This window comes from Puma concolor, chromosome B4 (genome assembly GCF_028749965.1).
Source record: "Puma concolor isolate L17-30 chromosome B4, mPumCon1.1.hap2, whole genome shotgun sequence".
Taxonomy (NCBI): Eukaryota; Metazoa; Chordata; class Mammalia; order Carnivora; family Felidae; genus Puma; species Puma concolor.
Genome location: NC_141673.1, coordinates 58,924,780 through 58,951,654, shown reverse-complemented (window position 1 = coordinate 58,951,654; position 26,875 = coordinate 58,924,780). Strand labels below are relative to the sequence as shown.

The 26,875-nt window shown below is 39.3% G+C and overlaps 1 protein-coding gene across 33 annotated transcripts in view; it reads right to left on the bottom strand.

Annotated features, from left to right (window-relative positions):
• Positions 1-26,875, bottom strand: part of R3HDM2 (R3H domain containing 2) — a 162,120-nt gene that overhangs the window by 38,518 nt on the left and 96,727 nt on the right. For 14 of the 33 annotated variants that reach the window (XM_086713003.1, XM_086713022.1, XM_086713019.1 and 11 more), the window contains 4 exons: positions 15,179-15,248; positions 5,422-5,621; positions 2,872-2,895; positions 1,016-1,057 (listed from right to left, as the gene is read on the bottom strand). In XM_086713003.1, the coding sequence (XP_086569129.1) occupies positions 1,016-1,057; positions 2,872-2,895; positions 5,422-5,621; positions 15,179-15,248 (336 nt within the window). Of the gene's footprint in view, positions 1-1,015; positions 1,058-2,871; positions 2,896-5,421; positions 5,622-15,178; positions 15,249-26,875 lie in introns of those variants that run through there. The other 19 variants (XM_086713011.1, XM_086713025.1, XM_086713017.1 and 16 more) reach the window with 2 other exon arrangements.

Genomic DNA, 26,875 nt, shown 5'->3' with positions numbered 1-26,875 from the left:
TAACGCTGCTCAAAATAGTCTGTGATGTGCTAATTTTATCAAAAAATGATTAAAAACAAAATCCTCCTCCCTGGCCCAACCTAAAAAGTACCCCCCCCTCCGCCCCGCCAAAGGCTGTATTTTTAGGATGTCCAAAACTGTTGAGTCATTTCTACTAATGGTGCAGGATTTATCTTGAAGGGTAAACGGGAAAAAAATGTTGGAGGGAAAAATAACACTCATAGTACTCCTAGAGAAACCAGAGGTGAGGAGAGAAACTGGCTTTCCAGCAGAACCAGTACCAATGTGCTCAGGCTTTGTGACAGACTACAGCTGGGCATCAGAAATAGACTGTGGCTGAACTAAAGGTAATGGAGAAAAATAAAGCCAGACCCTCCAATAGGAAATGTGTGCATGTGTGTGTGCACATTCACAATTAGAGTATAAAGTGCAGGCAGAAAAACTTTGCCTATATATAATCCAAATAAAGTAGATATTGATGATAAGTCCATTGTGAAATGTATTACTAATAACAGTAGAAAAGAAGCTACAGTAGTCCCCTCTTATCATCTGGGATACTTTCCCAAGACCCCCAGTGGAGGCGTGAAACTATGGATAGTACTGAACCCTATATATATTATGTTTTTTTCCCTATACATACATACCTAAGATAATGTTTAATTTATAAATTAGGCACAGTAACAGATGAACAATAACAACAATAAAATAGAACAATTACACTCTAATAAAACTTACATAACTGTGGTCTCTCCCCCCCCACCCAAAACATCCTACTGTACTGTACTCATTCTTTTTCTTGGGATGATGTGAGATGATAAAATGCCTACATGATGAGATGGAGTGAGGTGCATGCTACAGGCATTGTGACGTATCAGTAGGCTACCAATGAACTTCTGATGATATATCAAAAGGAGGATCATCTACTCCTGGACTATGGTTGAAGTGTGGTAAGTAAAACCATGGAAAGTGAAACCTCAGATAAGGGGGGACTACTATGTAGAGAAAGGGCTCTCACCTTGGCTCTTTTCCTGGCATGACCATGGCTGGATGTCCGCCTCTGTTACAAGGGGATTAGAAAATATTAAAGGTGTAGAAAATCAGCACTTAGGTTAAAAACAATACAAGTTTACAAAGAAAAAGCATTACAGTAGCTAAACTATGATGAGAACCACTTGGTGTAGTTGTCCCCCCGTCCCCCTCTGCTACAGCCCTAGCAACTGTGACACGGAAGGGACCATGGGCCACCTATAGCACATCACCACTTACCATGAAGAAAATGAATAGGAAGACACTTACTGGTTAGCCTTCACAGGTTAATAAAAATTACTTTTGGATAAGCCACAGAATTCTCTCTTAATTAGGAGGCTTCTGGAAATGTCACTACCATAGCACTGACAGAGTGCTTTTTCCCAAGCATGATCACAGGAGCCTAGTTAACCCATAATGAACAGGCAATATGGCCCTTAATCATCACTTATTGTAACATCTTTATAGGAAAACACATTCAGAGTTCCAACTTGAGATACTCAAAGGACCTGTCCCTATGGCTGCTGATATGGAATGAAGACACTTCTTGCCAAATGTCTCCCTCACTGAGGATGAGAATCCTCCCAGTTCTAAGCACCTGGTTGTGGCTCTTATAGCCTGTCTGGGACAGGATAAAACTAAGGGAGCATGGAAGATATGGACAAGACTTCCAGAGCAAAGGGAGGGTAAAAAGAGTGGGTAAGGAGCAGAATAGAAGCTGAAGAAGATGAAGAATGAGGGCCTGTGGTAGGATGAGGGAAGAAACAACGAATTAATTGATAGGGTCTCTGAACAGCTGCAAAGTCAAAATGGGGGCTTTTGGGAAGAGATGAGGTAGGGTTATGTATGGGATGAAGTACCTAGGGCTTCTCAGATGTTCAGAATGGAACTCACTGCCACTGAAGTATGGACAGAACTGAGGTTAGGTGGCGAAGGGAAAACAAGACAAAGGCAGAGTACCAGTAGGGTTCTGGGTAGGTGAGGATTTCTTTCCTTTTTCCTCTTCACTAGTTACCAAACAACACTGCCACAATGCAAAATGGAAAATCAGGAAGGCAGATGGAAAAAGTAAGAAATGATGGTGAGTCTGGTCAATGTAAGAGATGTCACAGTAAGGGAAGAGCCATAGTCCAGGAATGTGTCAACTGTTTCTTCAAAAAGGTAGTAACATACACAGAGCACAAACATTCAAGAGGTATAATGGGGGTATATATAATAAGTCTCCTTTCATATCTGTCCCCCAGCCACCTGGTTCTCTCCTAATGACTCAAGTAGTACTGACTTTCTTGTCATCTTTCCATATATCTTTCATGAATATGTAGAAGCTTATTGTACATGTGCACACACAGGCTTTCTTTTTTTTTTTTTTTAAACCAAATAGATGTATATTGTACACACTGCTCTGAACCTTGCCTTTAAACTTTTTTTTCACAGATGTTATTCTATGGAAGATCTACTGCTTTGCTTAATGTCTAATATGGTATTTCACTCTGTGGCTATCCCATAACTTATTTTACCAGTTCCTTAAATCATGCCATTTAGGATATTTCTGATCTTTCGTTTGTATAAACAATGCTTCAATGACCACATCATTAAGCACATCTACAAATACAGTATATCTGTAGTCCAATTAAAAAAAATTTTTTTAATTAAAAATTTTATAAAGTATTGCCAAATTGCCCTTCAAAGAGATTATTCCAATTTATAGCCTTACAAGCAATGTATGAATCTGCTTACTTCCCAGAATGGATAGTTTTCATTTCATTGTCAAACACGTACTTAAAGTCTAATATGTACCAGGCACCATGCTAACTACTGGAGGATACAGAGATAAAAAACACAAACCTTGTCCAAAAGGGACTCATAATCCTGTTGGAGAAGACAGACAAATAGACAATTACAATACAGTACAAATGCATTCCAGAAATAGTTATGCAGTGCTATAGGAGCACATGGTGCAAGTGTCTAACCCAGACCTAGTAATTCACAAACACATACATTCACAGATATTGAGTGCCTGCCAAGAACTGTGTGGGCCTTAGAGATACAATGGTGAGCCCAAACTGACCTAATCCTGGGCTTCACTGAGCTTATAGTTCTGTGAAGGAGACAGAGATAGGCATTACTCAAAGAATTATATACAGTGTAGACCTGCAATGGGTGATTAAGGTTGTCAGGGAAGGCTTCCTGGAGAAAGACACATCTCAACTGAGTTTTGACGGATAAACAGGTATTAGACAGATGCTGGCATGGGAGGTTCAGGCGTTGGAGGAGGCCAAGAAAAGAATACCACATAAGGCATTCTACGCAAAGAAAGCATGCTTTCTCCAAACTTTTCAGCTCTTACTTATAACAGGGACCAATGAATCAGATAACGCCGATGCACAGAATGCCAGAGGTGGATGGCCAGGCAAGGGACTAGGTCACAATATGCCATGCTGACAAATCTGGGTCTTGGCCTAGGACAATGAGACACACAGAACGTTTGAAAAAAATGAACATAATCAGATCTCTATTTCATGGCCATCTGTATAAAGCAGTATGGTAGATGAATCCAAAAGGATCACAAATTTGAAGGCAGAAAGCCCAGCTAGAAGGTCACACTCAGCTGGTTGGCTGAAGACAGGTGTTACGTCAGGGTTAATTTGCCCATTCAAAATTCAGTCTCAGAACCTGCCTTTTATAGCACTGTTTGCATATGAAAGACGTTCTGTGTTCCAATTGCTGATTCTAATAATACATCTCACACAGTGCAAGTAATGAAAGTCCTCTTTCTGCAAACTTTCTAACTCCAACTTCATAAGAAGCACTCCCTTGACAGCATCAGTAAGACTCCTGGGGAGACTTCCAGGGTATGAGTCGGTGGGGAGGGGCAGGGAAAGGTAGGAGAAAGAGCAGAATTTTTAGTGCTCTTGAAAGGGCACATGATCTGTTGGGAAATGGCGGAGGGGAGAGGGCTTCTGAAGGGTGGGACAAGACTAAAGACTTCTAGAAGGATCAGGAGCTCCAGTAGATGGCAGCAGCAGCTCCACCTGCTCCAGCAGCAGCAACAAGTCAGAGGGGAGGCGAGTTCCCTTCCAACCTCCGACACGATCTATTTGTATATCCAGGTGAAAACATTCTTGAACTGAGTGTCTATAAGGTGTGTAACACCTGTACACATCCCTTCTTTTCTGCCTATCTTCAAGGAGTACACACAACAGGAGTTCAGAACACCTCTTCAAGTGGTCTCCTTAGAATAACTTGGATCCAGAAGTTCATTTAATTACTACCTTCCATGTAATATGACAGCACATAATTAAACATTCATCACTTATCTGTCCTGAGGATTTAAAATTCATTATTGGTATCAGTGGAGGCTGAAAGTATAGCTGGAACGGTGGCAGACTGTCTCTACAAACTCTGGGAGGATGGGCGGGGAATGACAACTCAGATGCAAAAGATAATGGAAAGAAAAGCAGCCAGGACAGAGATCTGGCAAGCTGTTAAGTGGAAAGACAGTAGAAGAACAGGCAGCAGGAGAACAAAATATTTCAGAGAGCTGTCTGATTTTAATTCATCCCTTTATGTTGTTGCTGTTTTAATCTCTTAAGAAGAAAAAGCCTAGATGAATTGGGTTGTCAAAAGAAATTATGTTTCAAGTTTCTAGTGGTTGCCACTGCTTTTTAAACTAACTTCTTACTGTCTATCTCCTAAGCATACAATAAAGACCAGTCTAACCCCTGGGCATGAAGGAAAGGATTTATATAATCTGGATCTGGGTAACACAGGAAACTAGCAGTGACCACAGAAAAGAGAGGACTGGAACAGGTAAACTAGAGGCTCAGAGTCTTAGCTGTCTGGGTATCAAACAGGAGCCCTGGAGGAAGCTCGGCTGGCCATCTACTGCCATCATATCTGCACTGCACTACGAATCTGGAGGGAAAACAACATGGCAACCAAAGAGTGAAATTCTTCTCACTCACTTAGCAAGTGGCAAGTTCAGAGATTATTTCTGACCCAGAAAATGCTGACTGCTTTAACACAACCAGGATATGAATTTAACACTGTGTGTAAAGCCAGGCAGCTGTAATTTTAAGAATTTATTGTATGAGCCATATTATGACTTGTTAAATAATGTGTATACAGTTTATTTTTTGATAGTTCAAAAATATCAAAAGGTAGCAAGAACCAGTGTAACTCAGGTCCAAATGGATTAGGAAATTACTCTGTCTTCTTTAGACTTCACTGTGGACATTTTATGATAAAAAAGGAAGGAGACAGTTCTTGAAAGCTGGAAAATAGGTTTTTAGGAAGAATCAAGTGACTGGCTTCTTACAGACGGCCAATACCACTTATGCTGACCATTCTATTCTGGTATAATGAGTGTGCATATGATGTACTTCTAATTCTTACCTGTGTCTCCTGACGCAAACTAGTATCTTCACTCTCTTTCTCAGTTTCTTCCTTACTTGGAGTCTTAGATACAAACTTGTTTTTGTTTACAGATTCTTCCACCAGTTTTTTTTCTGATTCTTTCATTATTTCCAGGGTCTCTTGAGTAGTGTTACTGTTAGACATCTTCTTCGATATAATACAGTAGCCTCTATGGACTCCTAAAGAAACATCAGACGCATTAAACAGGAAGTGTTTATCCATACACACAAGACTTGTATTTCACACTAGTCTGCAGCAGTCACCCTGTAACCCAGAAAAGGGTCTCTGAATAACTGCTGCCCCTGGATTAATTTCTTCTTTTAAAAAAAGCTTTATTGAGGTAGGGGTGCCTGGCTGGCTGTTGGTGGAATGTGCAACTCTTGATCTTGGGGTTGTGAGTTCGAACCCCACACTGGGTGTAGAGATTACTTAAAAATAAAGTCTTAAAAAAATAATAAAAGCTTTATTGAGGTAAAGCTGGCATATGATAAACTGCATATATTTAAAACATACAATTTAATTATGAAACATGCACACACCTGGGAAATCATCATTACAACCAATGTAGTGAGCACATTCATCACCCCAAAAGTCTCTGGCTCTTTTGTAAGCCCTTCCTCCCCTCTCCATCACCCACAGCCTACCACTGATCTGCTGTTACTACAGATTAGCCTTCATTTGTTAGAATTTTACATCACACATTACCTGGATTCTTTTACCCAGCATAATAACCTTGAGATTCACCAGGAGTCAATTCTGAAGCAATGTAGTATGAGCCCTCTTAGCATTTTATTTGCCCCCCTTGTTTGCTACAGAAATCTGCTCACATTTTCAGCTTGAGCACATGATAGAGTTAACTCACTAGACTCTCTCCAAAAAGAAGAAAAACACCATAAAGCTCTATTCACCACCAGAGAGGACTACTCTCCTTTCCCAAGGGAGAACTTCCACAGTTACCACAAACCACAACAATGTTACCAACTTCAAGTGTCTCCCCCACCAAAAAGCAGCAAAATCAGGAGATGGTTTATAAATTCTTAAATTCTTTCCTTTAGCTTAAGCAAACTGAAGGAGTAGCGAGCTTTGTGGTCAGCTGTCCTTTATAAAAACTGGGTCTCTCCCTGAAGGAAGAGAAAATCTTTGCTTTGTTATTCACTATTTGTTCAGTCATTCTACAGTCTCCCAATGATACAGAGCATCCATACTGCAGGGGCGGCCAGCTCTTCATTACTGTTGACACCTGGGAAGTCCTGTAATGAAGTCAATCAACACAGTAATCCACGCACACACTCAAACACAAGTTTGCTGAGGTTGCTCCTTACATAGATTACAGACTACTTCAATTCTGAATGCTTCTTTCCTTTCTTTAAAAAGAGAAGACTAGGGGGGGCACCTGGGTGGCTCAGTCGGTTAAGTGTCCGACTTCAGACTGGGTCATGATCTCACGGTTTGTGAGTTGGAGCCCCACATCGGGCTCTGCGCTGGCAGTGTGGAGCCTACTTGGGATTCTCACTCTCTCCTCTTTCTCTGACCTTCTTCCACTTGTGCTTTCCCTCTCTCAAAATAAATAAACTTAAAAAAAAAAAAAAGATAAGACTAGAAACTCTCCCAGACTTCATATCTATTCCATGTGGCCTTAGAAACAGAGCCAAACAAATAGCAATGATTCAAGAAAACTGTCACACCAGGCATTTTTTCCTCCTTCAAATCAGTTTAAATGGTAAGACCCTGAAGGCTCTTAAGAAGCACAGGTAATCTCATCCTGGCATAAGTTAAACAGTCTGCAAGATTATTGCTTTGTTCACCTTGTGGTGACTCTTGGGCAGCTGCCTAGAGACTTAGTTGGCACAGGGCTAAATGAAGGCCCTTTAAAAGGCCAGAGAGTCATTCATACAATCACAGTCATACAGTTGAATTTAAGATGACAAATACTGGAAGAAACAAACTACACAATAAAATGGCCAATATTCTATTTTTTAATTAACTGGATCTATTACCTAGAGGATTCTATAAAAAGACTTCTACGAACACACGAAGCTTTATGGATCATTGGCTGTACATGGAGACTGCATATACACATATTTATTTTTTCTCCCATGGGTAAATCAGGCATCCATTGTCTCCAGTTTGAAGTGTAATAAAACCCAGCACATGCCTTTTCCATATCTCTTAGGTGGGAAACATCAATAGAGATCAGAATTGGAAGAGATCTTAAATATGACTTCATGCAATTTCCCCCCACCTCCCGATATCAGACCTCCTTTCTGTACCCTCCTGAGAGGAGCCTACAAGCCTCTCCGAGAAAACTCCTGGCACAGTATCATCTCACTACTTCTTAAGCAGTCTTAACTCTTATACTCTATAGTTTTTCCCTATAATAAGCTATAAATGGTTTCAATCTTGATGCTAAATCTGCTGCGGAGTCCCACAAAATTAAGTTTACTTCTTGTATCATGTAATTGACCTTGAATATTTTTCTTTTTCAGGCTTAAATAGCCTCAAACAGAGTTCTCTGTCAGAAAGAGAATGTGGCAGTTGGGGAGTGGGGAAATTGGATGAAGCTGGTCAAAAGGTAGCAGCTTCCATTTAGAAGACAAAACGTACTGGGGATGCAAAGTACAACATGATGACCATAGTTAATGCTGCTGTAAAGTATATTTGAAAGTTGTTAAGTCAGTAGATCCTAAAAGTTCTCATCACAAGGAAAAAAAATGTTTTGTAGCTACATAAGGAGAGGAATGTTAGGTAAACACTATGGTAATCATTTCATGGTATATATGTACGTCATTATGTTGTACACCTTAAACTTACACAAAACTATATGCTCTTTGTATCTCAATTTAAAAAGGGGGACAGTGAAACAGAAAAATATAAAGCGACTGGGTGTTTCTTTTTCTAGGTCTCAATTACCAAATAGCTGTATTTCTTCAAATCAGAATGACAACTTTGCAGCTCCTCTTCACACAGAAGTTGGAAAAGGCTCAACTATCTGGATACCTAGACCAACTTCAGTGTCCAAACACTGTTTTCAGCCAAAGCACTATGGGAAAAATCAACCAAACAAAAAAAAGGTCTTTCATAATAGTCACCCGTGGAATATGGTCATATATTCCAACTGCAGGGTTTTTAAAATTATTTATTTATTTATTTTTTTAAGCAGGCTCTATGCCCAATGTGGGGCTTGAACTCAACCCGAGATCAAGAGTTGCATGCTCTACTGACTGAGCCAGCCAGGTGCTCCCCAACTGCAGTTTTAAGGAGCTACATGGTTTTCTTCATTCATTGGGAAACAGAAAAACTCGAGCTTTAGATTCTTAAAAACACCCATAAGACAGTGATTAACGATCCATCCACTTTTAAGAATTTTGATAGGCATTTCCACTGAGACTACCAGCATTTAATGAGCTATAAAAGATAAAGTAATTCTTACTCCAGGGAAAATGCAAATAGCAGAGGAAGAGGTATCCTAGCACACCACTCAAATCTCCCTTTTCTTCCACACTTATAACAGTCTAGCCCAGATTTTCTTTTGGTGTTTGCCTTCCTCTGAGGACACATGATCAAGGAAGGTGACCCTATCCCTGAGCCCGAGAAGGTGGGCTAGATCAATTGTGGCAATTGTTCCCTTTTTGTGACTGGTTTGAGAAGGGACAAGTGACTCAATCATCACCAGTGAAATATGAGAGGACTTTGCCAGGTGAGTGGCTTCAAAGAAAGGTCATAAAAAAAAAAAAAAAAAGAAAGAAAGAAAGAAAGAAAGAAAGAAAGAAAGAAAGGAAGGAAGGAAGGAAGGAAAGGCCATTCACTCTATTTAAAAGAAGAAAAAAAGCCACTAGAAAAGAATGGTTATCTTCTACTGAAGATAGTCTTGTGTGCAGATGATGCAGGACTGCAATATTCTATCAACTCAGAGGATGATAGAGCAGATAGAAAAAGCCTGGATCCTTGATGCTGAGATAGACAGAATTAGTCAACCTGGATGGTACCTCCCAACATGTGAGGTCATAAGTCTTATTATCATTTAAGCTCTTTTGAGTTGAGTTTACTGTTCCTTCTAGTCAAAAGCATCCTGACATAGTCAGAAATGGTAAGTGAAGAGAGACTATCTGAACCAGACAGAAGAGCCCAGCTTTAGAAGTAGAAATAATTGACAGAAAGATGATAATAATCAGCTAAAATTTTTGGAGTGCTTACACTGTGTCACTATCCTAAAGTGTTTTATGTATCCTGTTTAATCTTACAACAATCTTATGATACATATTTTATTATCACTATTTTATAGATAAGTAAACTGAGGTACAGAGAAGTTAAGTAATGTAAGGTTATTGAACTGGTAAATGGTAGAACAGGGCTCAAAGCCAGGAAATTTGACTTTAGCACTTGCTTTCTTAACCTTTATCCAATACTTCCACTAAGGGGACAGATGTCCAAAAACTAGGCAGAATGGAAAGTCCACCAGAGATACAAAGGAATCATGGAATCTCATAACTGGAAGGGGACTCAGAGGCATCCTCATTTACCTCCATCCTTCTACATCCATAGTCCTCAGTCAGGTTCCTGAATCATCAAGTCTGAAAAATGGTCGTCCTAACTGTTTGTATACTTTTAGTGAAGGGAAAGTCTTCTCCAAAAACAAACCTTTTTTGGGGGGGAAATTATAAAGAGGCAAAACTCATCTTCCTATTCTTTCTGCCACTGGCCCCAGTTTAGTTCTCTGTGTAAGTCATAAAGAACAAGCTTAATCCTGCTACCATGTGAGTCCCATATGGGAGACAACTTTATCTTCTTTTTCTAAATATTCCCAGCCTCTCACTCTCTCTCTTTTTTTTTAGGCATTATTATTTTTTAAATTTAAATCCATGTTAGTTAATGTATAGTGTCGTACTGGTTTCAGCAGTAGAACCCAGTGACTTATCATTTACATATAACATCCAGTGCTCATCCCATCAAGTGTCCTCTTTAATGCCCATGACTCATTTAGCCCTTTAGTCCTTCCTTCCACCCAACAGCCCTCCAGCAACCCTCAGTTTGTTCTTTGTATTTAAGAGTCTCTTATGGTTTGCCTCCCTCTCTTTTTATTTTTCCTTCCCTTCCCCTAAGTTCACCTGCTTATGTTTTATTTCTTAAATTCCACATGAGTGAAATCATGTATTTGTCTTTCTCTAACTTATTTCACTTAGCCTAATATAATCTGGTTTCATTCCCGTTGTTCCAAATGGCAAGATTTCATTCTTTTTGATTGCAAGTAATATTCTGTTGTGTATATATACCACAACTTCTCTGTCCATTCATCAGTCAATGGCCATGTGGGCTCTTTCCATACTTTGGCTACTGTCGACAGTACTGCTATAAACCTTGGGATGGATGTGCCTCTTCGAATCAGCATTTTTGTATCCTTTGGATAAATACTTAGTAGTGCAACCGCTGGGTCGTAGGATAGTTTATTTTTAACTTTTGGAGGAACCTCCATGCTATTTTCCAGAGTGGCTGCACCAGTTTGCATTCTCAACAGTGCAAAAAGTTTCCCCTTTCTCTGCATCCTTGCCACCATTCTGACAGGTGTGAGGTAGTATCTCATTGTGGTTTTGATTTTTGTTTCCCTGATGATGAGTAATGTTGAGCACCTTTTCATGTATCTGTAGCCATCTGGATGTCTTCTTGGGAGGGCTAGGAAGACACTTCTTGGAAAAGTGTCTATTAAAATATAGAGGGGACACTCAGAGACAGAAGGGCTTTTTCTCCCTTTTAATCCATGGCCTAGTAGAAAGAATGTTAAGCAAGAAGATAATAGCTAGAGGCTAAACATTCTGACTTACCCTGTGGCAAAATTCCTGTAAACTTTCCTGTCCTTTACCAATTTGTATATCAAGAGTAAATTACTCCCAACTGATACTCCTATTTTTTAAATTGTTTAAAATCTGGGGGCTCAGGAGAATAGATAAATTGTTGTATGTTCATGGAATACTGTTAAGTCAGGTCTTCAAATCACATGGTCTTAAGTTTCCTCACCATTTTGCGTCTAGATAAAAGAAATTATCCTCAAGTTAACAAAGGCTAGTTATAAGAGAAAGTGTTATTACTCATTGAAAAATACACTTATTACTCATTGAAAAATACACTGAGTTCAAAATTGTATTCCTTGAGCTGTGGCTCTCTTTTGTTCTCCAAAATAACCTTTAACTATGGCCATTTCTAGTCCTGCAATCCTATGTAGAAGTCTCTCCTTTCTCTTGGGGCAACAAATTCTCCAACGCAAAAAGCAAAAGTTGCAGCTGAGGGACAAGAAAAAGACAATTTATTAACTAAAAAAAAAAAAAAAAAAAAAAAAAAAAGTCTTAAGGAGCAAGAATAAAGCTAGTAAGAGAAGGGTTAAAAGCAGAGAAGTAATTTCCACTCTTCATGGGTTACTCAATAGAGAGAGAGAATGAAGGGCTTGGGACGGTCAGAAAAAGAAAGGAACTATTTCATATGTAACTTGACTAGAACAAAGCAAAGACATTAATGTCCCAGGAGAGCCAAGATATGTGCTTTCCTACAACCTATTTGTGCACATTGTACATTTCATCCAGGCAAACAGCACAACTTTAAGACAGAATGTCTCCTGAGGACACTCAGTGGCTCAAAGCTGTGGAGAGGGGACTGTCAGAAGTGGGGGGCAAGGAGAGAGTGAGGAAATAGGATCATACAGGGGAGGATGATTAGGAGCCAAAATCTGACAATTTTTTCAGGGAGAATACTGCATATTCCCCATAAATTTTTTGACTGCCAAGGTAAGTACCTTCCAGAGCACAGTGAAATTGTATATCCTTCCATCAACTCATAAACAACTTTCTAGGCATGAGGCCAAAAAGAATTTATTATATAGGGGACACTCAGAGACAGAAGGGCATTTTCTCCCTTTTAATCCATGGTCAAGTAGAAAGAATGTAAGCAAGAAGGTAAGAGGTAGAGGCTAAAAATTCTGACTTACCCCGTGGCAAAATTCCTGTAAACTTTCCTGTCCTTTACCAATTTGTGTATCAAGAGTAAATTATTCCCAATTGATATGCATATTTTTAAAATTGTTTAAAATCTAGGGGCTCAGGAGAATAGATAAACAGATTGTATGTTCATTGAATACTGTGCCACAATAAAAAAGAATGAACTTTTGGTGCTTGCTTTCCTCTGAGGACACATGATTAGGGAAAGTGACCATAGCTAACCCTGAGCCCTAAGAGATGGACCTTAATTAGGTACACCAACTATGGTAACTGTTTCCTTTTTGTAACTGGTTTGGGAAGAAAGATGTGACTCAATCATTACCAGTGAGACTAGGGAACTTTGCTGGGCATATTACTGAAATACACAAAAACATGGATGGATCTCAAAATTATTATGGTAAATAAAATAAAGCAGAACTCAGTTCAAAAAAATACGTAGGTCCATTTATAAGAAGTTCAAGGACAGGCAAAACTAAACTATAGTGATTTAAATCAGAAAGTGCTTGCTTAAGCACTATCAACAATAGTCAAAGTATGGAAAGAGCCCAAATGTCCATCGATGAATGAATGGATAAAGAAAATGTGGTATATGTATATACAATGGAGTATTACTTGGCAATCAAAAAGAATGAAATCTTGCCATTTGCAACTAAGTGGATGGAACTGGAGGGTATTATGCTAAGTGAAATTAGTCAGAAAAAGACAAAAATCATATGAATTCACTCATATGAAGACTTTAAGAGACAAAACAGGTGAACATAAGGGAAGGGAAACAAAAATAATATAAAAACAGGGAGGGGGACAAAAAAAAGAGACTCATAAAAATGGAGAACAAACTGAGGGTTGCTGGAGGGGTTGTGGGAGGGGGGATGGGCTAAATGGGTAAGGGGCATTAAGGAATCTACCCCTGAAATCATTGCTTCACTATATACTAATTTGGATGTAAGTTTAAAAAAAAAATAAAGTTAAATTATAAAAAAGAAAGAAAGAAAGTGCTTGCTTAGGATTTGGGGGTAAAATACTGGGATAAGGGATCCTTCAAAAATGATAAAAATATGCTATCGTGTTTGGGGTTATGGTTACATGGGTGTATGCAACTGTCAGGCCTTATTAACTGAATGCTAAAGATTTGTGCATTTTATTATATGTTACTTAAACACACACACACACGCTCTTAGGAGTCAAGACAATGGGGACAAAACATCTATGCAGTTAAAATGGCAGGGTGAAAACAAAACCAAACAAGTCTATGTGCTCATGCATGGCAAGCCTATTCTTAATTTTTGACTGGAGTTGGGAGAAAAGGAAAACAACACTAATGTATACTGAGCACAATTATGAATCTGGTGCTTTATGCACCTCAACTCATATTCACCAAAGTAGGTAAGCAACTCCACAAGGTCACACCACTACTAAGTGACAGACCAGACCAGAACTCTGGTACTGTCTGATTCCAAGGTCTACATTCTTTCTATGACTTTGATTTATTGTTTCTATACATTATTTTATTTAATCCAAACAAAACTCCTTAGCAGGACATTTTTTAGATGAAGAAACTAAAGCTGAGAGGAATTAAATAACTTTCCCAAGTTAACACAAGAGGGCCAAGGGCAGGATTCCAACCTAGCTATGTCTGATACTAAAGTTGTAGGTGTCCCAAGGTAGACATTCAAGAGTGTTGGGGTATGAAGCGTGGATGAGAAGGGTGCCTAGGTCTGAGGCCTCTCTTCAGAGAGTGTCAGTGGGGACAAATTTTGGGGTTCAAAAATTAGGTTTCTAAGTTCTCCTGTCTTTCCCCTCCATCTGGGTCACTCCTCATGACTTCATACTTTTTAGTTTATAGAAAGTATTTTATTTGACCTTCTCAAGGTATAAAATATTATTTCCATTTCTGAATGAAATACTACCTAGTACTACATGAATTGCTCAGGGCCATACTATGTATATAAGGAGACAGAGTTCAAACCCAGCTCTTCTTGATGGCAAAATCCTATGTTCTTTCTACTACAGTGCTCAAAGCACAAAAACCAACAACAGTATGATAACTGCATGCCTAAAGAGGTAAATGGCTCAACAGCCCTGGAGGACATGAAAGAAGGCCCTAAGGTCCAACACTCCCTTCTCTTCAAAGAGAGAAAGCAGAATATGGGGGAAAGGCAGTAAAGTACTTAATGGAACATGTAAGTCTACAGCTATGTGACAGGCACCAAGTCCTTTAAGGACTTCAAAAGTCAACTGTCATAGGCTTCACTAGTACTAGGCAAACAAAAATAACAACAATAATAACAATTGTGCCAATTTTCTAAATCAGGGAAGTGTTAAGAAAATCACTCTGCTCTATAAATGCAAAAGGATTCACTGGTGTGTAAGGAAGGCCACAGGCATTGGCTGATGTCCAGAGCAATTCCTTAGGCAAAGTAAAGAGAGAAACAAGATTAAAATGTTCTGGACATGTACCCTCTTCCTTTGTTCAATATGTTATGGCTGTACTTGCCCTGAAATAAGAACTGCAGGTGCTTTTGATCAATGGACTGGAATGCTGGGCTTCATTATAATTTCTACCAGCTCCTCTACATTCTTTACCAAAAATGCCCATTTTACTTCTGTGGGCAAAACAGAACAAATCAAATTTCCTCCTCTTTCAAGCAAAGAACAGCAGTGGGGGCCTTTCCTTCTGCTGCTTCCATTTTCTTTAGCTTTATCATAGTAATGCTGCTATGTAGAAAATATCACAGAATCTCAGGGATGGAAAGGACCTTGAAAGTTCACACTGTCTTTTCCCGTGCCCTGGCAAAATTGCTCCCAAGTCAATCCAGAGAAGACATTCTGGAAAAGAAAAAAAATAAAATAAAAATCACGATTTACCTACTGTCCATGGCATTTCAGGATGCCTTCTATTACTAACTTAACCGCCAAGCAGGTAAATCTATCTTGCCCTACTGTGATGACCTTAGAGGTCAATGCCACCGCTTGTTAGGTAGGGAGGACACCTAAGCCAACAGTTTAGTATTAAAAGAATTATTTCAAAATATAAAATTGAGGGGCGCCTGGGTGGCGCAGTCGGTTAAGCGTCCGACTTCAGCCAGGTCACGATCTCGCGGTCCGTGAGTTCGAGCCCCGCGTCAGGCTCTGGGCTGATGGCTCAGAGCCTGGAGCCTGTTTCCGATTCTGTGTCTCCCTCTCTCTCTGCCCCTCCCCCGTTCGTGCTCTGTCTCTCTCTGTCCCAAAAATAAATAAAAACGTTGAAAAAAAAATTAAAAAAAAATATATAAAATTGAATGTGAGATTGGCCAGGGAAATGAAAAAAGAACAATCTAATTTCATATAAAGGAGCCAGGAACCTTTAAGAATCATTATTCCTTAAGCCTCTGCTGCAAAGGAGAGTCTGCTATTTACTTGGCAATATCCAATCACTTCTTCCTTAAAAGAAGTGGTTTTTAGTTGGACACATGGCTGCCTGGAAAAAAGCAACACATATCCCAACCTCCACTGTAGCTAAATAGGAGCACATGACTAAGTTCTAGTCCATGAGACATAAGAAGCAGTGCTATGGATTAAACTATGTGCCTCTCTAAATTCCTATGTTGAAGCCCTAACCCCCAGTATCTCAGAATGTGACTGTATTTGGAGACGGGGCCTTTAAGGAGGTTATTAAGTTAAAATGGGGCTGTTAGAGTGGACCCTAATCTAATCTGACTGGTATTCTTGTAAGAAAAGGAAATTTAGATACACAAAGAGACATCAGAGATGTATGGGTAGAGGAAAAACCATGTGACATAGCCTTCTGGAGAAACCAAATCTGCCAACACCTTGATCTTGGACTTCTAGCCACTGGAACTATGAGAAAATGAATTCTGTTGTTAAACCATTCAGTCTGTGGTATTTTGTTATGGTAGCCCTAGGAAATTAATACAAGTAGTAAATACAACTTCTATGAAGTATCCTTAAAGGAAGTGGGTAGCCCTTCTTTACTTTTCCCTAATTCCTGCTTGCTTAAATGTAGAAGTAAAGGCTGGTGCATTAGCAGCCATCTGGTACTGTGAGATGATACTAGGATTGAAAACCACATGTTGTGAGGCAACAGACAGAAGAAACCAGGGTCCTTGACTATAGCAGTCAGACTAGAAGGACTCCCCTAAATTTCCTGAATGTGAGAAAAATACACTTCACTCTTATTTAAGATACTATTTAGGCACACACATGCACACACACATATACTAAGTAATTCTGATTTTAAAAAAAATTCCTTAATTCCTAGAAGCAAGGAATCCTGCAGCAACACTAGAGCTTATATGTACTTGAAAGGAAAGAGGTAAAATAAGGGAAAGTTGGCATTTTTTAAAAGATTTTATTTTTTAAACTATTTTAATGTTTATTTATTTATTTTTGAGAGAGAAAGAGAGAGAGCAAGCTCATACGAGTAAGACAGGGGCAGAGAAACAGAATCCCAAGCAGGCTCTGTGCTGACATGGTGCTCAAACTTATGAACTATGAGATCACGACCTGAGCCGAAATCAAGAGTTGGATGTTTAACCAACTGAGCCACCCAGATGCCCCTAAAAGATTTTATTTTTAAATAATCTCTACACCCAACACGGGGCTCGAACTCACAACCCCAAGATCAAGAGTTGCATGTTCCACTGACTGTGCCAGTAGGCAATCCAAAAGTTGGCATTTTATGGAGGATATAAGAGCATCACTCTTGGGCTCTAATGCTACCTCTGCTGCAAGGAAAAGGCTAAACATAATAATAGGGTGAATTAGGGGCAGTGCCCAACAAAATAACATTCAATCTCCAGAATGTAGGAGGCAGCAAGCACATTGTAGTGGATAAATTTATGGACTTTGTAGCTTGACGTGAATTTGGCTACGACACTACTGTTTCCAAAACTTAGTAATCATGTAACTGAGCCTCAGCCTCCTCATTTGTAAGATTAGGCATAATGCACATCTCACAGAGCCATTGCAAAAACATGTGAGATAACGAATGCAATGGACCCATACACAGTAGGTATTCAATAAATTTTAGTTCCTCTTCATCACATTCCACATTAAGAAGGAAGAGGAAGATAACTGAATGACCCTTTTTCCTTGGCATCTTGTATACACCCTTTTCCCAATCAGTACAGGAGCTACTGATATTGAAGAGGTGAGACTCTTATCTATTTTAATGATAAGCGGAGAGTAAAGACTGCAAGAAAGAGAAAAGGAAATTTTATTTACCCCTTAGTGTTGGCTTCCTATTTTTCTTGGTACTTTGGTATTTTAAGAACTGTTTTTTGCAGGGTGTCTGGGTGGCTCAGTCATTAGTTAATCATCCAACTTCAGCTCAGGTCATGATCTCATGGTTCATGAGTTGGAGCTCCACGTAGGGCTGGAGCCTGCTTTGGATTCTGTGTGTGTGTGTCTCTCTCTCTTTGCCCCTTCCCTGTTTGTACTCTGTCTCTCTCCCTCTCAAAAAAATAAACATTTAAAAAACAAAACGAAACTGCTTTTTTAAAAAAAATCAGTTCAGGTCGGGGCACCTGGGTGGCTCAGATGGCTAAGCGTCCAGCTTGATTTCAGTCCAGGTCATCATCTCAATGGCTTGTAGGACTGAGCCCCACCTCACCTTGGGCTCTGCACTGATAGTGTGGAGCCTGCTTGGGATCCTCTCTCTCTGCCCCTTCCCCACTCGTGTGCCCTCGCAATTCTCTCTCTCAAAAAATAAATAAACATTATTTTGAGAGAGAGAAAGTGAGAGACAGAGTGTGAACGGGGGAGGGGCAGAGAGAGACGGAGACACAGAATCCAAAGCAGGCTCCAGGCTCTGAGCTCTGAGCACACAGCCTGATGCAGGGTTCAAACCCACGAGCCCTGAGATCATGACCTGAGCCGAAGTCAGATGCTTAACCGACTGAGCCACGTAGGAGCCTACCCCCCTCCCCCACCTCCCGGAAAAAAAATAAACAGTCAATTCAGTTGGAAAGACTGTTTCTTTCCAAAAGAAAGAACTCCAATGTTTGATACAGCTGTAAGCACAGACCTAAGGCAAGAGATCACTGAAGAGTGCCTAGTTCCTTCAGACTCTGTTATCCATGATGGCTGTTCAGATATGTAAAGAATACCCAATGTTTGTTGGCTCAGATCCTAAGGAGCCCTCACTTCTAGAATGCTGATCATTGATCACTCTGTTGTGTGCAGAGTTAGACACTTTACAAATAGATATCATCATTCCTTTTTTATAGAAGAGTAAACTGAGGATCAAACTGATCAGACAGCAAATTTTGTTGACTCTAATTTCAAAGTATATATCCAAAATCTGATGACTTCCTACACTTCCACTGCTACCACCCTGGTACAAACCACCATCTCTCTTGGTGGAATGACTGCAATAACCTTCTAACTGGTCTCCTGCTTCCAATCTTGCTCCCCTACAGTATTTTCTAAACATAGCAGGCGGAGTGATTATGAAAAAACATTTTCAGATCATGTTACACCTTTGCTTAAAACCATCCAATGGCTCCTCATCTCAGAGCAAAAGCAGAAGTGCTTAAAATGACCTACAAAAGCTTAAATAATCTGATACCAGTTTGCCCTCTGACCCCAACTCTTATTACCCCCCCCCCAACTTTTGCAGGTCCAGTCACACTGGCTCCCCCATGCCCTAAACCCACTTTATGGTGATTACTTTTTGCTGTTCCTTCCTTCTGCCTGGAATGATCGTTTTCCAGATAACAGCATGGCTTGCTTACTTTTTCTCTTCAGGTCTTTACTGAAATGCCATCTCAGTGAGCCTTCTCTGGTCGCAATAACTAAAATTATAAAACCCCAAATGCTTCTTATTCTACTCCCCTAAGGCCTCCCCCACAAAAAGTTACTCAATCAGATACCAAACAGACTTTTTGCTTCTCTCTGCTTAACAGATAAATCTGAAGTTTGTTTTCTTCCTTCTCTGAGATAGAAAGTGACAGTATAATGAAAAGTTCACATCTCCCTCATAGAGATGCAAATACCTCAAAAGAGGAGAAAGAACAAACCCATGGACCTCTTGAGGTCTGTTTCAGTGCTTCAAGTCTGTAAAGAGCCAAGCATGGCACCACTGGAGAAGAGAACAAGACTCACCATAATTTCTGATATAAAATGTAAATTCTCTGATATAAAATATGAGAAACATAATACTCTTGACTTCTTCCATTTACAAGATCTAGAGAGGGAATTTTCTTAGTATGACTGACTCAATCTCTAAAGCAATAAGGTACAGGAAAGGATAACATGCCATGATTTGCTATGACAAAGAACTAACACTGACTGAGTGAAATCTCCCAGACCTATGTCAGTCAATAAGTATGAAGAAGCTAGGAAAGTGAAGACAGAAAACATGGAAGCAACTCCCAGCTAATCCTCTAACTCCAGACAAATGGTGTGCTAATATAATACCAACACGGATCTACCATATCAGAGTGGAAGAGAAACAAGGAAAAGCAAGTAAGAAAAAAGTTGCCAATTTCCGACTCAGCTTGAAAGCTACCAAAATTTGCAAGGCCTCTCTAGATACAAAGCCCAATCTCCTCTGGTCTAGAAGGCCAGAGTTTGACTTAGACTTGGCCTAAGCTCCACTGACTGCAGCAGCAGCCTGATTCACAAATAGGTGATAGGTGTTTCCTACTATATCTTCTTCCAATCAAATCACATTAGGAAAATAATGTATCATTACAGTGTTTATATTAAACTGCAAATTTTGAAAGAGAACACTTTACACCATTCTTGAAACATTTTGTTTCACAGCTCTATGTACAGTTGTGGTATTAATGTCATATATCACTCGGTAAATGAATTCTGCAAGGTTAAATAATGATATGTTTATGTTCTTTCCGCTCATTGGCCCCCAGGTCAGCCAATCTGATCCAGGACTCCATGGCAACAGGCTCTATCACTAAGAGCTACAAGATAAGATTTCCTCTGCCTTTTTTTTTTTTTAAATAAAATATTTTCCACAGAAACTGCTACAAATACTGTCAAAAAGTAGTCTCCTCAGACAAATAAAAAATCCTGCCATTGATATGCTAAAAATGAACAGTGGAAGGAAAGAGTGAATAGCAATGACAATGAATCTATTCAAATAACAAGGGATCTCCAAAACTCCACAGAGATTTCCCTTGTTTAATTTCAGTAGAGAAATTCAGGAATCCTTGAATTGTGAAAAACCAACACCAAGATAAATTGAAGATTAGTATTAGGGGAGTGCTGCCCAGCTGAAATCACAGTATTGAAGCTTCCCAGGCGATAATATATAGAGAGAGCTAACAGTTTTAACTTAAGACAGCCAACCTTTGGGGCCCTGGGTGGCTTAGTCAGTTAAGCGTCCAACTCTTGATTTCAGCTCAGGTCATGATCTCACGGTTTGGGTTCAGCCTGCACTGGGCTCTGTGCTGGTAGCACAGAACCTGCTTGGGATCCTCTGTCCTGCCCCTTCCCTGCATGCATATGCAAGCTCTCTCTCAAAATAAATAAACTTGGAGAGGAAGAAGAAGAAGGAGGAGAAGGAGAAGGAGGAGGGGGGGGAGGGGGAGGGGAAGGAGGAGAAGGAGGAGGAGGAGAAAAGGCAGCTAATTTGTAAGTTTCCCATCATTTTTTCTGAACTGTTAAAGTGAGCCTCAAAACTCACAGATCTCAGGTTCTTATTGCCCCTATTTCTTAAATCACAGCTCATACCGTCCTTCAAATTCTGTGATGTCTTCTTCTCTACATTCCCCTCCCCTACCATCCTCTACTATGCTTAGAGAAAAAGACTGCCATGTCCAAATGAGGAAATAATACATTTGCTCTTCACATACCATATGTCCCTATTCCTTCTCCATCAGCTGTAGACCTCACTGAAACAAGAGACCTCACTGGAAGCAAGAGAATTACAAAGTAGTTAAGGAGACTAGACTGAAACAACCCATCATTCTCCCTAGAGGAGTTCACTGACATTCTAAAATCCACCTGACATATTACAACATATTCTGCTTTCCAGCATGCTTTTCACCAATAACTGATATAATATTTCTGGCTGCAACAAGCAACTCTGGTCCCCACCTGCTGGTATATGGTGGTAAGTGAATGCTGAAAAGTAGACAGAATCTAAAAGGTCGGGGTCAAAATTAGCTTGGAAACTGTACATTTTCATCTGGCTCACATTGTTGTGGCTTTTTGTTTTAATTGTGCTAAATACACATAACATAAAAATTACCATTTTATTCATTTTTAAGTATACAGTCCAGTAGCATTAGGTACATTCATATTATTTGCATTACAGAAGAGAACATGGTTTCAGACACAAAGGCCACGGTAAGAGACTACAATCATTCTTTCTGTGATTATTTACTAAACTTGTATTTATTGTACAAGTCACTTATTATTAAGAAGTATAGTTTAGGGGCCTGGGTGGCTCATTCGGTTAAGCGTCCAACTTCAGCTCAGGTCATAATCTCATGGTTTGTGGTGGGTTCGAGCCCCACACTGGGCTCTATGCTGACAGCTTGGAGCCTGGAGCCTGCTTCAGATTCTATGTCTCCCTCTCTCTGTTCCTTCCCCACTTGCACGCTCTCGCACTCTCTGTCGCATGCGCTCTCTCTCTCCCTCTCTCAAAAATAAACGTTAAAAAATTTTAAAAAGAAGTATGAAGAAGTATGGAGAATAGTCAAATGTTAATATCTGATACTAATGCCCACTAAAAGCAGTGATCCACACATGTATTTCCAGTATGCTTTTCACATGCTGAATATAGTTACTTAGGTGCACATCTCAGTTCCCAAACAAGTCCAAAGCATATAGAGGTCTACATCTCTTTTGTCAGCACTGAGTTCCAAGGGACCCATAGTTAGCATGCTAACCCATGTTAGCAGACTAACATGAGAAGCAATAGACAGAGTTCTAGAAACTCCTAGAACAGAGAAAACATTTCCTGTTACACTGTTTCAAATTTCCAATGAATTGAGGCACTATTAAGAGAATTAAGGTTGTTAAAGAGACAGCAAAGAGGTAAAATGTTAACTTGTAGTGGGAATCATAATATCAAAGCTAAAAAAAAAAAAAAAAAAAAAATCACTACCAGCCCTCTCTCTAGATCAGTTGCCTTTATACCTTTGTAACAGAAAACCCAAACATTTTGTTCCCTTTTCTAAAAAAAAATCCTGGGCCAGTAGGCAGAGAAAAACAGCATATTTACTAATCTCAGAAGCACAAGAAGCTGCATGAATAGGCTATTTTCTCAGTGATGCTGTCTTCCAATGTGAAAGCCCTGGGCTCTGGTCAGAGGAGGCCATTTTCCTCAAGTACCAAAAACAGCTGCAGCAGCGATCATTTATTGTGCATCTACTGTGTTCCATTTATATAAGGAATTTATATAAGTTCTATCACATTTATCTTCACTTTCACACATTTTGAAAATTTACTTTCAGATACTAACAGTAAGGATTTAAATTTTTTTCTTTAAAATTTTTTTTAATATTTATTTTTTAGAGAGAGTGAGACAGAGTATGAGCAGGGGAGGGGCAGAGAGAAGAGGGAGACACAGGCTCTGGGCTGTCAGCACAGAGCCCGACACGGGGCTTGAACTCACAAACTGCATGATCGTGACCTAAGCCGAAGTTGGACACTTAACCGACTGAGCCATCCAGGTGCCCCAGGATTTAAGATGTTTTCATCTTTCTTTTAAGATCAGAAAAGTATTATAGGCTTCTTTATATTTATAGAAAACACACACAAAAAGAAAAGAAAAAACAACCATAATCTATAACTAAGAGATAACTGCTATTAACAGTATTTTCAGACATATTTTTCTAAATTTTGTTTCCATATTTGTATGTAATTTACAATCACATTGCATATATTTCCGTATCTAATATACACATATATATATTTTTTTAATCAGAGAGAGAGAGTGAGCGTGCACACGAGTGGGGGAGAGGGACAGAGGTTGAGAGAGAGAATCCCAAGTAGGCTCCATGCTCAGAGTGGAGCCTGACATGAGACTTGATCCCATGACCCTGGGATCATGACCCAAGTCAAAATCAAGAGTCGGACGCTCAACCGACTGAGCCACCCAGGTGCCCCCATAACTAATAATTTTTATAGTTTACATTACATAGAACATCTTTATACCATGATTTTTTCTACTACTAAAACTGTGACAAAAATACAACTGTGGCCATTTTCTCCATTATTACTTTTAAAAACAGTCATTTTTTAAGTTTTAAGAACAGAGAGACAGAAAGCGCTAATGGGGGAGGGGCAGAGACCGAGGGAGAGAGAGAATCCCAAGCAGAGCATGGAGTGTGACCCCACGACACTGGGATCATGACCTGAGCAGAAATCAAGAGCTGGTCGCTCAACCAACTGAGCCACCCAGGTGCCCCTAAGGTTTTATTTTTAAGTAATCTCTACACCCAAATATGGGGCTCAAACTCACAATCCTGAGATCATGAAAGGCACACTCTACCAACTGAGCTGGCCAGGTACCCCACATGTACCATAATTTTTAACTATTTTCCTATTATTGGATATTTAGGAAAGCTGTTACTTTTTATAATAAAATAATGCTGTGATGAACATCTTTGTACTTAAGTCTTTATTCACATTTCTCATCAACTCCCTAGAATAAATATTCAAGAGTTCTGGGGGTAAAAAACGTCCCCCCAGGTTCACTCCAGTTAACAGAAGCGAGCCTAGCCACACTATCTGTAGTGTTTCTCAACTGTTCCCCCAGGAACATAATAATGTCCACTTCACACATCCCATGACAGTGCCTGGACTTTAAGGACATTCACCCAGGTAGGGCTTCTCAGTTTCTACTTTTCTTCAACTCATGCCCCATTTTAGTGACATTAACTCTTCTTTCCTATATATTCCACTAGAAAAAATATATACCCTGTACTCCTTTAGACTCACTGGCCTAAGAAAATTAATACGGAGGAAAGGACAAAAAGTTACACAGGAAAATGTTCTCTTTTATGTTAATGTCACACACACCGTTCACTAGCTCTTGTCAGTATACCTTGATATTAGAGAGCAATCCAAAAGATGAAGCCTCAAAAACTACAAAAAAAATAACTCTCTAAATCCTTACTATGAAACTATAAGAAGGTAAAAGGGTGTGGAGATATTGAATATTTCAGTATTTGTTTGTGATCTGATATATGGTCAATCATTTAAGATCCTAGATTTTTTAAAAAGTAAGCTCTATACCCAATGTAGGCTTGAACTCATGACCCTGACATCAAGAGTCACATACTCTACAGACTGAGCCAGCCAGGCCTGCACCAGGTCTTAGTTTTTTTTTTAAGCTTGTGAATTTAAGGAGTCTTTCTATATAGTACTTCATATAAATCTTACAGTCACAAATATATGGGAAAAGAGTATCACCTCATCAACTCACAGAGAGAAAAGCAGAGGATACAAAGTTTCAGAGGTAGACAACAAAGGCAAGTGTCCTAAGATTTTAAAGCACATCAGAACAATGGTACAAAGGAAAACACAAAACAAAAAATAAAAAACAACCAATCATCATCGACAGAAGTCAAAAGATGAATGATGGCCAAGGAACGAAAAAGAGAGCAATTAATCTGAGAGAACATGTTCCCAATTTGGCCTCAAATAATAAGCATCAAATTAGAAAAGATACTTCCTAAAAGGACGAGCTGTGTCAATTTTAAACTTAAGTACTTAGATTATACAAATATTCATTTAAAAAACTCAGTATCTTACATGGCTTTAAAATCACTCCGGCTTCTCAAAAATTACTGGTCACCTGAAGATATAAATGGTACATTCCTAAACATTAATAATAATGGCTAATGCAAACCAGGAACTATCTTTAAAGACTTTACATGCACTAACTCTTTTAATCCTCAAAACAACCCTAGCAGGTGGATACTATTATTATCTTCATTTCATGTACTTTACATACGAAGAAATGGAGATATTAAGTAATTTGTCCAAGGTCAGAGAACCAGCAATTGGCATAGCTGGAATTTGAGCTCAAGCAGCGTAAATCCAGAGTCCAAGCATTTAGCCACTATACTTTTCCAAAAAACAAAAAACAAAACAAAAAAGGCAAAACAAACAAACAAACAAACAAAAAACACACCTCCCAATAGACTATTTAACTATAGACTATTTAGTAGGTAGGCTAGGAGCTAGGAGAGAAGAACATCAGAAAGAAGTCTGTAAAAAGTTTTAGGCACAGAAAGAGTCTCTATCAATTTTGCCAGAAAGTTCTTTTGATATATATCACATTTTAAATTATTCCAAATAGGGTGATGGTAAGCACCTTTTGCAAAAGCAGTTCTTGATCTTTTCTTCCCCCTTTAACAAAAAAAACAAAAAAAAATGTGGAAAAAAAGGAAGGATAAAAAGAAACTGAAATCTTACTTCTCCAACACCTTTCAACAGCTTTTCTTGCCTTGACCTTTTCCAAAACCTTGATGGTTAGAAAACAAAGATGAAAAAAGAAGGCACTTTCAGTTGAAATAAAAAGACCTCTTAGTAATTTTTCCACTGCTAATGACTGAAACATCTAAGACTTTAGGTCGATCCCACCCACTCCCAAATGGAAGGAAAACCAAGTTAACAAAACCGTCATCTTTTAATTTCACAGCAGTTTTCTTCCCCCTCTAAGGCTATTCCTGTCCTCGCTGCAGACAGGGAACTGCTCCCAGTGACGTCAGAGCAGTCTCCCAGCAACGATTAATAGGGCTGTCCACCACAGGGGTTTCCTGAAAAGCTAGCAAGAAATTATCCACATATTTGCTGCAATACTGAGATGCAAGGATGTGGTGGAATTTCTCTTAACTCTTACAGCTCCAGTCTCTGGCAAGGTTATTCTGGAATGCTCTCAGTTTCCCCTAGGATTATCTTCCTTTTTCTTACCCTACTTCTCTCCAAATAAAATTATAATTTTGTTAGTTTGAAATACTTACACCTGTAATAAATATTGATATATGTGAACTACCATAAAAATAGGACTGAATATAAGTCCAGCAGACATTACTCTTTTCATTTCATACACAGAAAAAATGAAAGCAGAGAACAGAAAAGCATGTCAGGACAGAAAATAGGCAAGCAAGTCCTTAAAGGTACTTTTCCATATATGCCTCCCAAACACACCCATAGACAGGCAAATCTTAAATTTTCCTAAGCTCTAGTCTACTGAATTTTTCACACTGACCTCTGCAGGCAGCCCTCCAGAGATCAATGGTATTAAAATGGAGTTGCATAAAAAGAAACTGGATGCCCAAACACTTACTTAAACCAAAAAAAAGGTAAGTTAGGTTCACACCCAAGAGGATATCTAACAATTTCTTCCTAAAGCTTTGCTTTAGCTCCATACATTAAAAATGAGAGTTTTTACTTTAACTACAATAGCAAGGAATTTCACCCATCTACTTATTTTTTGAGGTCTGAGAAACAGTATACAAACTGCCTGCTCA